The sequence below is a fragment of the Aulonocara sp. 'chitande type north' Nkhata Bay genome, linkage group LG7, assembly GCF_057382095.1.
Source record: "Aulonocara sp. 'chitande type north' Nkhata Bay isolate Kocher_YH1m ecotype deep benthic linkage group LG7, A_spYH_male_GT1.1, whole genome shotgun sequence".
Lineage (NCBI taxonomy): Eukaryota > Metazoa > Chordata > Actinopteri > Cichliformes > Cichlidae > Aulonocara > Aulonocara sp. 'chitande type north' Nkhata Bay.
The window spans coordinates 42,883,296-42,895,611 of NC_141350.1; the positions used below are offsets into that span (position 1 = coordinate 42,883,296).

At 39.4% G+C, this 12,316-nt stretch overlaps 2 protein-coding genes across 5 annotated transcripts in view; both read left to right on the top strand.

The window, feature by feature from the left end:
• The window catches only part of ulk1b (unc-51 like autophagy activating kinase 1), a 29,175-nt gene extending 24,947 nt beyond the window's left edge, over window positions 1–4,228 (top strand). For both annotated transcript variants that reach the window (XM_086300506.1, XM_086300507.1), the window contains exons 24-27: window positions 342–460; window positions 633–790; window positions 1,146–1,281; window positions 1,514–4,228. In XM_086300506.1, coding sequence (XP_086156632.1) covers window positions 342–460; window positions 633–790; window positions 1,146–1,281; window positions 1,514–1,569 — 469 coding nt within the window. In that variant the 3' untranslated portion in view covers window positions 1,570–4,228. The remainder of the gene's footprint in view (window positions 1–341; window positions 461–632; window positions 791–1,145; window positions 1,282–1,513) is intronic.
• A 1,557-nt stretch (window positions 4,229–5,785) lies between these two features.
• ccdc74a (coiled-coil domain containing 74A) lies at window positions 5,786–8,919 on the top strand. Of its 3 annotated transcripts, none has more exons than XM_086302524.1 (7): window positions 5,786–6,255; window positions 6,903–6,950; window positions 7,051–7,165; window positions 7,966–8,164; window positions 8,267–8,367; window positions 8,466–8,525; window positions 8,730–8,919. In XM_086302524.1, exons 1-7 carry the CDS (start codon window positions 5,964–5,966, stop codon window positions 8,854–8,856), a joined length of 942 nt encoding a protein of 313 aa, XP_086158650.1. In that variant the 5' UTR covers window positions 5,786–5,963; the 3' UTR covers window positions 8,857–8,919. The 3 variants fall into 3 exon arrangements, with proteins under 3 accessions (XP_086158650.1, XP_086158652.1, XP_086158649.1); XM_086302526.1 differs by having other exon boundaries at window positions 7,969–8,164; XM_086302523.1 differs by lacking the exon at window positions 6,903–6,950.
• The last annotated feature ends 3,397 nt before the right edge of the window (window positions 8,920–12,316 follow it).

The window sequence follows — 12,316 nt, forward strand, 5'->3', positions numbered from 1 at the left end:
AAAGAGAAAACTGCCCAAGTGCCTGCTGCTCAGGACACCATGGCAAAAGTAAAAAGCCTGAGGCACTCTCATTTGTAGAGGATGAGATTTTTGGCATTCTCAAGTTTTTTTTTTTTTGGTTTTTTTTTTCTTGGGAAGACTTTAATCTGAAGTGTAAATGTAGTTGTTGCGTTTGATGGTTTTTGACTGCCTCTAGTGAATTTTCTGATGCTGAATATTTCTTAAACAGAAACCTGTGATTCAGATTTTTATCCTACAAGTATCGATTGTGTTTAATGTGTCATTTGTCCTTTTAGAATTGAGTTTAACTTAAAGTACTTTACGTGTGATTGCCTCCTCAGTCATGCAGAACAGCTGGTTCTCTACCTTAAAACTGCAGAACTCTTGTCCAATGCCTTACACACAGCAATGGAGCAAGTTAAACAGGGCAAGCTTTACCCATCTGCTACTGTCAAACAAGGTATGAGCCTTTTCATTTTTTCAGTGGCAGTCTTAAAAACATAAAATTGCCATGTGCAGGATGGATATATATATATATATATATATATATATATATATATAAAAAAATAATTATGATTCATGTATTTAGTTGTTTGTTTGTTTTTTTGTTTTTAATTTCTCTCCATATACAGTTGTGAGAAAACTAAATGAGCTGTACAAGTCCAGTGTGGCATCCTGCCGCTCACTCAACAGCCGTCTGGAGCATTTCTTTACCCGGAAGCATCGCCTAATGGACCAAATCACCTCCATCACAGCAGAACGGCTGCTGTTCAGCCACACTGTGCAGATGGTAAACCGAAAGAAAAGTCGGATAATTGAGAAATAGAGGAGAACATAGGGGGAAATTGACCAAAGAATCTTTAGATCTAAAAGTATCTTTATCAAGGTGCTTTTTTGGCTCACCAGGGTTGAGTAGGCAACCCATATGCCGTAATATTATTGTAGAGGCCTGGGTTTGAATCCGGCTTGTCTTGTCTTTCCCCTACTTTCTCTCCCAGCTTTCCGGTCAGCTCTTAACTGTTCTGCCACATTAAAAGCTTAACAGCCCCCCCCCTTTTGTGTGGTTAGCATTTGACATATTATTTAATATAATATTTTACTCAAAACAAGATCAAACCTTTGACCTGAGCACTCTGTCCTCTCAGGTTCAGGCTGCTGCACTGGATGAGATGTTCCACCAGGGGGAAGCATCAGTCCTGCGCTACCACAAAGCTCTCTTACTGATGGAGGGCCTGTCTCTGCTGCTCACTGGACAGGATGACATCATCAGTGTTAGCAAATGTAAGTATCACCGTATCACAGTAACAGAAAATGCCTCCACTCAGCATCAGCAGCTAAGAACCACCATTTAATTCAGGAATGTTCCTTGAGCTAATACTCTCATTGGTGGGAATCTGTGCAGATAAATTCAAAGTGTTTCATCGGTCCTGTGGTAATAAAGTCAAGTATGATAGGCTGCTTTATCATGACTTGTGCTTTTTTTTTTCTCTTTCCCTTTGCTTTGTGTCTGCAGGTAAAGAGTGCATTGAACGGCGCCTCACAGCTTTGCAGGCAGGGCTCTGTATATGATAGCCCTGCACTATTTTGGGGAATGTGGAAAGTATGACAGTCGTTTGCGCCCCGCACATTACTAACCAAATTTCCACACGCCTCTCATGGTTCTCCAAACACGTGTTGGACGTAAAGAGGATTTTGCTTCCGGCTCTGAAAATGCCAAGAAGACTCCCCTCACTTCAAGTATCGCATTCAGGAGCAATTATTTCCAAGTATTCACATTAGCCACATATGGTACTTATCTAAACGCATAGCTTTTGAAGATCAACAGATATCCTTGCTATGACCTTGCAGTGCGGGACTATAGACAAAATGGTCACACAGGATCACAAACTGGAGGGGAAGTGCTGTGGACATGTGCTGATTTAAAAAAAAAAAAAAAAAAAAAAGTTGGATTGTCCGACTATCATCCTCATCAAATCTACATCTGTTTTATACCCCTTGTTTGCTTTCCTGTGTTGTTTGTGTTCTTTTTTTTTTAAGCTTTTTTTTTTTTCCTCTTTTGGGGTTTATGTAATTATTTTCTTGCTGACAGGAAGTGTACAGTATGCGGCATTACTACAACTGGTGACCAGAAGTGCACACGCACTGTTTCAAAACCGTTGCCAAAATAACTTCTTTTTTTTCTTTTTTTCTTTCAAAGTTTTGTTTTTTGTGTATGTGTGTTTGCTTTAGATTAACTTTAGGTAACTAAACTGCTATATAGAAGAAGAAAAAACTATCTGACACTTTAATGATTCTATACTTGCTTAATATCAAAGACCATGCCTTTTTGCTTGCAACGTGCGGTGTCGAAGGGATTAATTTGATTAGTTTTCTAAAAGGTGGCTGGTATTAAGGCAGAGAATGGGTCCAGAAAACACTCGTTACCCAGCGCTAAAGCGTGGGTATAGCTTTTAATTCAGAAGGGGCTGAACGTGGTCTCTTAGCATCTTTGATCACAATCATGTTTAAAATGCTGCAATAACCTGGACTATATTCTTCAGGTATACAGAAGCTTAGGTGCTGCTGGGGCTGGTTATGCCTTCACATGAATTCCACTTTTTTTTTCTGTCTTTTAATCTTTTATCTGTCAACTCATTTAGCAAGTATAATCAAATCTGAATGTAGGGGCTGTCTGGAGAGAAACAGCATAAATATTAGACTGAATGTTAGATATTTAACATTTAGGCTGATCTTGGGGCTGAAGTCTGAATGTTTTTGCACTGTTAAAGTACTGTACAGAAAGACCGTGAGTGGAATATGGTAAATGTGTCCAGTTTTTGTAGATACTTTGACTTGTTTATGACAGGAGATCTGCTTATATACGTTTTTAATGCAGTTTTAGTTGTAATACATTTACTGTCAAAATGTAATGTTAGATGTGGGAGTGTTGACAAAGAGATGATATAAGCTATGAGAGAGTTCTATTTGAAGAAAATGGAAAAGAGATTTCTTTACACTGAAAACAAAAAAAAAATGCATTGATTGTGTTTGTGCTTTATTTTATTGTAGTGGGTAAGGTTTTTTTTACCTTTTGTTTGACTTCTGAAAAGTGACATGTTGAAGTGCTAAGATTTGTGTGGGGTTTTTTTATTTTTATTTGTTTTTTTACATTGAGCTTTTTGACATTCATCCCAACAACCTAAAATGCTGTCCAGCTGAAAAATCTCCTTCAGCTGCTTTAAAAACAAAAGTTTTTAAAGAAGAGTTTGTTTGCATGCTTTGGTTTTGTGAAGCAGTGCTGTTTGTGGTGCAGCGGATGAAGCTGTGACAGCTCCGTAACATGGGAAATATTTTAATTTTGACTCCAACTGAATGCGTGGATGTGGTTAGCTAAAAGTAAAATACCACTTTGAGGAATAAAAAGTGGCACATCTAGGACCTGTAGTACTTTCTTTCCCCTAACGTGTAATTTCTCGAGCTTTTACAAGTTAATGAAGGTGGGGTTGTGTGGTCACGTCTGAAGACCGTTTACAGTGACGCCTGTCAGCAGAAAAGAATGGAGGAGAGATTCATCAACATATCCTTTGTGTGCATTTTCTTTGTTGCCCTTTGTCAAGTTTCTGTGAAATGCAGATTTTGCTCTACATGTATGCAGATGTTTAAGTGTACATTCCACAAATCAAATCATCTACGGGCTCCCTGTCTCTGCACTTGCTGCTCTGTTCAGATCCCTCGTAATTTAAAAACAAAAACAAAACCTCAAGCATGTGTCACTTTTTACTGTCCCATACAATCATAAAGATGTTTGTCTCCAGTAGGACTCAAAAGCACCATGAAGACGACGGGTGCAAAACTCGAGATGCCTAAGAGAGTGCAAGTGAAGAGTAATTTTTACTTTGGTGCACTCGATCAGGAAACCTGTCACTTATTTGGTTAATTTGTTTTGTATGTTTGCTAAACAACGTACCCAAATGATTTCTTTTTAAACTTTTACGTTACTAATTCTGTAAAACTTGTAAATATTGTAATTTAAGTTATTGTTGTTGGCATGGAGAGAACAGCACCATACCACCTATACATTCCCAAAGACAAGGCCTTCAGCTCAGTCATCCACATTGTCTGTTTAATGTTGCAAAAGCATTTAAATGTTGTCATATCCATAACAGACACTAGCTCAGTGTCCCTGTGTGTGTGATGTAATATTTACTGTTTGGAAGCTACATCATGAATAAAGTGAAAGGAAAGATCATTAACTGTTGTGGTGACTTGGTTTACTTGACCTGAAGCTTTACATTTGTATTCTTCAACTAAATCGATTCGGGTTTAAAAACTTGGCATTCTTTACTTGCTTTTCAAGACTACTTTTATTAGAAGGCCCCCTGTGTTTAAGAGGCTGGCAGTGCAAGAGGGACTCTGTGGCTTTTGACCTATTTCTCAGTAAGTGCCCCCCAGTAGCATCTTATGCAACCGGTAAACATGAAAGGAAACAAAAATTTTTTTTTTGTATTTTGCTAGAATTTACCAGCACAGAATAAAACCATGGGAACATCTCAGTTTTATTTCAATGCTTCCCTTGTAGTGATAACAGCAGAGTTAACCACCTTCACAGTGACAGCTACTGCAGCTTTACAGAAATGAAAACAGCCACCTCACTAATGGTTGAGTCTATAAACCACAAACACAGTGACGTAAACCATCATAAACCACGATCCTCTTAACAGAAACTGGTGCTACCAGAAATGCATGATGGCACCTTTTTCCTTTGCAGCTTTCAGTCATGTGTGAGTGCTCTCAGTTAAAATAAAAATTAAAAAAAAAAAAAGCTTGAGAACCACCTTTGTGAAAATTTAACCCACCTTTAAGGACATTTATCAGGAAGAAAAACATGGGTAGGTTCTTCTAAACAGACCTAACCCAAAGTTAGTAATATCTGGTTTAATAGTCGCCTAAAACATGTGCTCTACACATCATGAATTTGGGGTTGATGATGCCCCGGATACCTATCACTCCTTCTTCTCCTTGGAACTAAATACATGTGATTTTTCATCTTTAGCTCAGAATCATACACATGCTTAAAACTTGCAAACTGTCTATAGGTGGTTCAATTATAAAATAAATAATTTTATCTTGAACTCAATCAGGCTTTCAAAAACTGGGGGTGGTTATGAGAAGGTGACAACCACCTTCAAAAAAAATTATCATTTGTTTATTAATAGTTGAACAAAGTTTCAATGCAACTCAGTTATATTTATAAATAAAAATAGCAAACAATACAGTGAGTTTTGACATATGTAAATATACAATATAAAATGGTAAGGCAAAGAAAATCGGCAAGTACACATGCTAATCACAAAAATATCAGTCTAATCTTTTAGGTAGATTTTTAAGTAAAGACAACTAAACAGCGAATTTTAAATTTTTTATAAACTTCCGGTTGGACGTAAGATCTGCCTTGGCCAAGCGTTGTAGCCAAGGAGACCGAGCTTCTATTAAAAAAACAAAACAAAAAAAACTTTATTTATAGCAAGGACCGATATTAACATAAACTGCCTAAATACATTTAAAGTACAAGAAAACCGAAAACAAATCATTGGGGGATACATAATAGCAAAACACCATTTTTTAAGTTAAAGATAATAAATACAGTTTTACAAACAGTCTTGAATATTATGTAGGACTTCTACATTTAATTTGAGCAAAAACAAATTGAAACTAGTTAAAATACATATTAGAAGAGGAAATAAGATAAAAGAAAGGATGCGCAGCTGGCCTGAAAGATCGACGTCAGGGCTGAAAAAGAAAAAAAAAGGAATCTTGGTTGTCACGGCAACGTTGTGTATGATCGAGCGAGTGCCAAATGAGCGTGAAAATAGTTATAAGTAGGAGTACCTATAGCTAACTTTTCTTCACTGGAAAACAATGGGAAGGGTGAAACAGCGAGCTATTTCAGTCAGGGGAGGCCTGAAGTACTAAAGCGGAGAGCGATGTCAAGTCATAACCTGCCACCGGTGCGCCATTTGCCACACTTGACCAGAGTAGGGCGGCTAGAGAAGCCTTGCTCGCTACGACGCTTACCGGCTAACCCTGAACAGCGGCTCCCGCTACCTGTTATCAAGCCAGCGGGCAGAGCAGCGGCAGAGACGTCCTGTCAGAGCGGCAGCACGGACCTCCGGGTTGCTTCACTGCAAAGAAACGTCCAGTTCCTACAAGAACAGCACAAGGAAACACTGAAGAAGCTCCACGCAGAGATAGAGAACCTCAGACGGGAGAATAAAGGTGAAGAAACAGTGCATTCATAACTCTTGTATGTGTAAGTTAATTATTTGTAAAAGCATAGAAGTCAGTGACAGCAGTCCTGCCATAGGTCTTTTTAAAAGCAGTAAAAGCAGAATGCTTTGTGGAATGAATGAAGTAAGCAAAAGTAAGTTTTCACATGCCTTTAATTAATGCTGTAATTTGGCCTTTCTGAGATTTTTTAATAGTGGATAGTTAGACAGATAGAGCACTCAATTATTCCCTGTGGGGAATTTTGAAGGGTTGTGGCATTCAAGAAACCACCCTATTTCATGGCTCACAAAGTCAAATAATTATCTAAAGAATTCACAGAGTCTGTGACTCCTGTCTCCTGACAAGGTGCGGCAAGACAAGGTCAGGCTAGGTATGGTGGACGCATGGCAACTCCAGGGTTTAGTTTTAATGATTTCTCAGTGGGAGGTGGGCAGATATCCGGTGTCACTTTGCAGAGCGAGCCGCATGCTGTTCCATATAACAACATGTCACCACCCACCAGGAGACTCCCCGGTCATTCGTCGTTGCATCCTTGCTGCAGCAAGGCCTGTTTTGACTCATGGGTTGCTTACTGGTTGTTTAAGCCCACCTGCAGTGTACAGTACATTAAAGTTCTGTTGTTATGGATGTTGCAGAGTTGAAGTATAAGGTGATAATGGAGCCTCCTAAGTCAAGTAGAAAAGGTAACATGTTTAAGCACATGTAATGACTTATTAGGTTTTCATTTAGGTGAATTTCAATGTGCCACCTAAACTTAATGTCTGATCCTTCTTCTTCTACGAGTTGCACACAGTCGACAAAACTGTAGACCACCCACTCAGGGCAGTCAAGCCCATACTGGACTGTACATGGAGGAGCCACTGCAGGACACGAGACTCTTGCAGGACCAGGCTCTCGGGTGAGTGGTGGGCCTTTTTCAGCTACTTATCTAGCTCAGTATTTACAAGGTGTGGTTATATTTCATAAATGATCTTAGCTCCCCCCCCCCCCCCCCCCTTTTTTTTTTTTCAAAGCTATGCACACAAGAACTGATGGATAAATTAGATTCAGATGCAGTAATACGGATATGATGGCACAACAGCCATTCATTAATAACTTACTAAGCAGATACTCAGATAAGCTCAGATAACAGGCTACTGTAAGGCAACCATCAAAAGCAGGAGAACACTAATTCAAGCTCTGTGTTTTAATCACTTTACAGAAAAACAAGATGTCAGCTGTCTCATATTAGGTAGTGATGTAGGTGCACAAGTATTATAGTGCATGTTAAATTAACACTATAAAACAGCATGAGGATATGAACGTGAAGCATGTAAAGAAGCAAAAGCCAGTATGTAATTAGTTATTTGTTGGTCTGGTCTGCAGTCTGAGCACTTTGATTTCTGGAATATGTGCCTTTTTACATGTCTATAAACTTCTTGACCTGTTAGTACCAGGTTGGCTTTTGATCTGGTGACTGTGGAGGCCATTTGAGTACAGGAATCCACTGTCAGGTTCAAGAAAGCAGTTTCAAATGATCTGAGCTTTGAGACATCATGAATTATCCTGCTGGAAGCAAAGTGGGCTAGTGAATTGAACCTAGTCCCCTGTCTGTGAGGGGGTGGGGGTGGGGGGAGTTAACAACCAGGTATTCTCAACCTAAACTGCCTTATACATGTTATACATCGCCCTCAATGACATTATCTCATTGACTTGCAGTAGCATTGGAGCAAGCACTGAAATTCTGGATTCAGCCAGGCAGGACCATGGCACGGAGGCCAATGGGCGCCTCATCACTTCACTGCAGCCTCTCCGAATTCACAGCAGTTCCTCCCAGCCCCCACGGGCCCCCACACTACAGGAGTGTGAGATCATCATCCGACAGCTATATAATGCTAACAGCTTACAGTCTCAGGAGGTAAGTGCCTGAAGGGCAACGCTTAGCTATTCAGTGTTTTAGTAGCTCTGTTTGTTGTGGCTTTTAAAATAGTTACTTAAAGTACAACCCTGTGTCATCTAGATCGTGCGTGTGAAAGCACTGCTCAGAGACATCGTTTCAAACAAGAAAATCACCCCAGAAAACTACATCATGGCTAAGGCCTACCTTTCAGATGGAACTCGGTGAAGTGGCATTATCATTTTCATCATCAGCGACATACAAAAGCCTTCAAAGCAGCAAAATTATGATAACAGTTTCTAATTTTCTTTGTGTGTTTCAGCGGGTCTTTAGAAGAAAACAAATTACCAAAACTTGGCCTTCAGTCATTCCCAGAAAAACAGTATGTAATTTTGTCTGATTTTGTATTCTGTCACAGTGCACAAAACAGATTCCTCAAAGCCCTGTTGTGCTAATTTTCACAAAACTTGGTTGCATAATAGCCCAGAGCTGCCTTTTGCAAGAGAGATCGAGGTTTCTGAGTCAAAAAGAAAAAAAAGCCAAGCATGTTAGTCACCCAGAGTTAAATCCACATATCATTTCCCAGGTGTGGAACATCTCAGTCTGGGGTTGTCTTCCCTGCCCTCAAACAGAGCCTTGGCTACAACATTGCAGATAGACAGAAGAGGTCCCGTGCTGTGCAGAGAGACCGTTTGAGAAGGGCTGTTCAGTGACAGGAACACAAATACCAGAGCATATTTCTGTGGTATATAATGAAATAAAGCATTTCTGATTGATGATGTTTTATGATGTCATAAAGTTGAGCAGGATAGAGTGGTCGCAGCAGGAATCGCACAACACTTAGTCAATGACGGCCCAGTTGGATTACCTCTTCCAGTAAGCCTTGCCAGTGTGAAGCAGCATGCCGTACGGAAGCGCCTCCCTTAAGTGGAATGCAACCATCATTAACACACCTGTGTGCTTCCTGTCATGGCATGTCAAAATGTCTGCTGCTCGGGAAAAAAACCCCTATACAGACACGTCACGTTTATTGACAATTATTGCTCATAATGATGTGTAAGATGGACAGATAACACAAATAATGCTCTATAAGGCCTGGATTTTTTTAGTTTTTCTACATAGCAGAAGGACTGATTTCAGCTTTTCACTGGGAATTTTTTTTTTTCAACCATTGAGTTTCAGGACATTTGTGGCTTGTTGTCACTTCACAAAAAAGCAAGCATAAAAGCACACTTTGTTTTTCATAAAGCCACTTTTTTTTGTCATTCAGTGTGCTAAAGAGCAGTTTAATGATTTTTACTGGCCAAGCATTAGTATTTAATCATTTACAATTTGAGTTTAAGCATAAGGATGAAAGGGTATAAATGTCCTCTGCACAAGACAGTGCTGTTCTTTTAAATTTTTCCCTTTGCGCCTGACTCTTCGGGATACTGTTCCTTTTAGTGGACCAATCGTGTGGAGAGTTATTTGCATGCTGAGTGTCGTATTTGAGATATAATGACACAAAATAGGCAACAGGTGATCCTGCCTTAAATAAATGTCCTATTGTTATGTTAGCACTGGTTTCTAAGGTCATACACCACTGCAAACACTGGATTTGTCAGTTTAAGAGAAGTGAAATGTCACTTAGGTTTTGATCGCTGAAGATTTGCCAAAGTGCGCAGTTTACGGCGATAATTAGATATATTAAGAAATGTATTTAAAGCTTTGATTTCTTTGTTTATGTGGAGCATTACTTGTGTTTAATTAAGCCCAACTGCGGTCCTCTTTACATGGTTTATGAGTCATTTTGTGCTTCACAGGCTGCGATCCCTTTATTCCTTCTCTCTAGAAGAACCCTCACAGGCTCCTTTAGTTGCTGATTCATGCATAACATCTATATTGGACATGTATTTATAGTATAAACACTGCATAAAGTTGAAACAGAATAAAATAAACAAGCCGTGGTGTGCCTTTTTATTGAACTTGCTTGTCATATGAATGCTGCGCTGAAAACAAGGAAGTTAAAATAACCAAAAGGAGAATTGGCCACTCGACAGGCCTGGCTACAGCAACGTTGTCAGTTCTGCTAAATTAGGCCGTGGTCTTGTATTAACTCTTCACTAACTGAATGAAAAAATAATTAGTGAGAACAAAAAAGTTTAGAAAGTTAAGGTAAGACTATGAGCATGCAGTTGTCACAGGTAATGTTATGTGATATTGTAAGAAACAAGAGAAAAGTGTGGTTTCTTAAAGTTTTAGAAATGCTATGAGGAAGTGGCTTGTTTAAAAACATGTGAACCAAAGCAACAACAAACTGAAACATGAGGAAGTAATGAAGTGGGTGAAAATTCTTTGTCTGAAGCCTTTATTGTGAACCTGGTGTACCTGTAGAAATCTAGAAATATTTAAAGATATCTATGGATATCTATCTATCTGTCCATTTAGTAGCATGTAAACAGGTTTCCCTTTACACCTTTACAGAAACCTGACTGGATATTCTAGGAAACCAGGCTGAGAGGTGAAAGGTGACTCATGCCATGGAGGCTGTAACAGTGAGTCGCTCATCTATATAAACCCTTACACTGGTCTAAAAATGCACTGACACTTTAACAGCAGCATCTCGTGCCATAATTACCAGTGTACTGCTTGTCTGTTGTCAGTCTTCACATCAAAGCATGCTCAACTTTGAATTGAATGCCGGTGACAACGATCAGGAACGTGATAGGATGTTAAAATAAAATATAGGAGAGGCTAAGTATTTCAGAAGTGAAGGCTGGGAGGGGGTTCGCCACACTTCCAGAGACTGCATGGATAGAGGATACAGAGATTTTATAATATATGGTAAAAACTTAAGAGGATCTTGTTCCTGTATGTCTGTATGTGTGACCCTGGGCAGGATTTGTCAAGGTAAACTCTGTGTTTGTGTTCTGGCACATGAGAGCAAGGTTGCAACTGTGCTCAGGAGCTTTAGTATCTATAATTTATTCAAAATTAAAATAAAATAAGAAGCTTTTTTTAAGCAAGGTTTAGTCTCAGAGAAACTGACCTTTCCGACACAGGTCTAATCCTGCATCGTGTAATCATCCTCTTCAAAACTTGATTTAAATTATAATTAACTGCAGTTTGCATCACTACACTGGAATTCCTTTAACTTTCTCACAGGATACATAGTTAGGCACAAGCAGTAGATGGTTTGTAAAATGTGTAGGTTTCTTATGAAGTCTTAAGTGTTAGTGGTGTGAATGAATCGGGGGGAAGGGGCATTTATTTGCAGACTAATAGCTTACACACAATCTGACTCCCTGAAATTAAACTGTGGCGATGCTCTCTGCAGTGTCTTAGTGTATTTTTCGGCTGCAGAAGACGCAACGTCTTCTGCAGCCGAAAAATAAGCTGGGTGGAGAGGGGGCCTCTCGGGCCATAATTACTTTTCTTTTTGTTTCGCCTGCGCAAAGAACAAGATCACAGGTTTTGTTCACTAGTTCCTTGTGTAGCAACTCATCAACCACCGATTAGGTCAAGGATGGTTGTGTCATCTGTGCATTTAATCTTCAGACTGCAGGGCATCGAGACTGAGCTAAAAGAAGCAGCCATTCAAGGTTACTGTGTTGATGTGAGTTTAACAGAGGTCAAAAGTTTTATAAGCTATTGCAAAACCAGTTACAGATGGGGTTTTGGGTTGAAGAACCAGCTTTTCTAGGCTTTTCTGCATGTGTGCTGACCTGAAGTTATCCATTTTAGTATGGTGGGTTTTTGTAGCAGCTGGTACTTCAAAAGAGCACTTGAAGGACTGTGGAACTGCTGTTAGGTAGTCAAAATGTCACGTTTCATTACGTTTGGACCTGTAGTATCGCTTAACCTTAACCTGCCACACAGACAGACAACAAAATCTATTGATAATGGGATGATGGCAGACATTGCATTTTGCGTACATCCACTAGATGGTGATGTTTGTGAAGAAACCTTCAGTGTGCATCTACATACAAGGTTAGACAGCAGGTCAGATAAAGGTACTGTATGTCTCACCCTGCAAAATCCCACAAAACCCATCACTTAAATGAAAAGTTGCCCTAGTTTTAAATGCATCAAAGCATGAGGTTGAAGCCAATATAAGCCTTTTTACCCATAATTCGAAGTAAACTAGTCTGTTTTTGTTTCTCTTTTCAATTAGTTGCAGCACTGCATCTTTGT

Coding starts and splice junctions, on each gene's coding strand:
- ccdc74a (XM_086302524.1), top strand. CDS start 5,964: ATGTCAAGTCATAACCTGCCACCGGTGCGCCATTTGCCACACTTGACC. Junction 6,951..7,050: donor TCCTAAGTCAAGTAGAAAAG/GTAACATGTTTA, acceptor TTCTTCTACGAG/TTGCACACAGTCGACAAAAC. Junction 8,526..8,729: donor CAGTCATTCCCAGAAAAACA/GTATGTAATTTT, acceptor ATCATTTCCCAG/GTGTGGAACATCTCAGTCTG.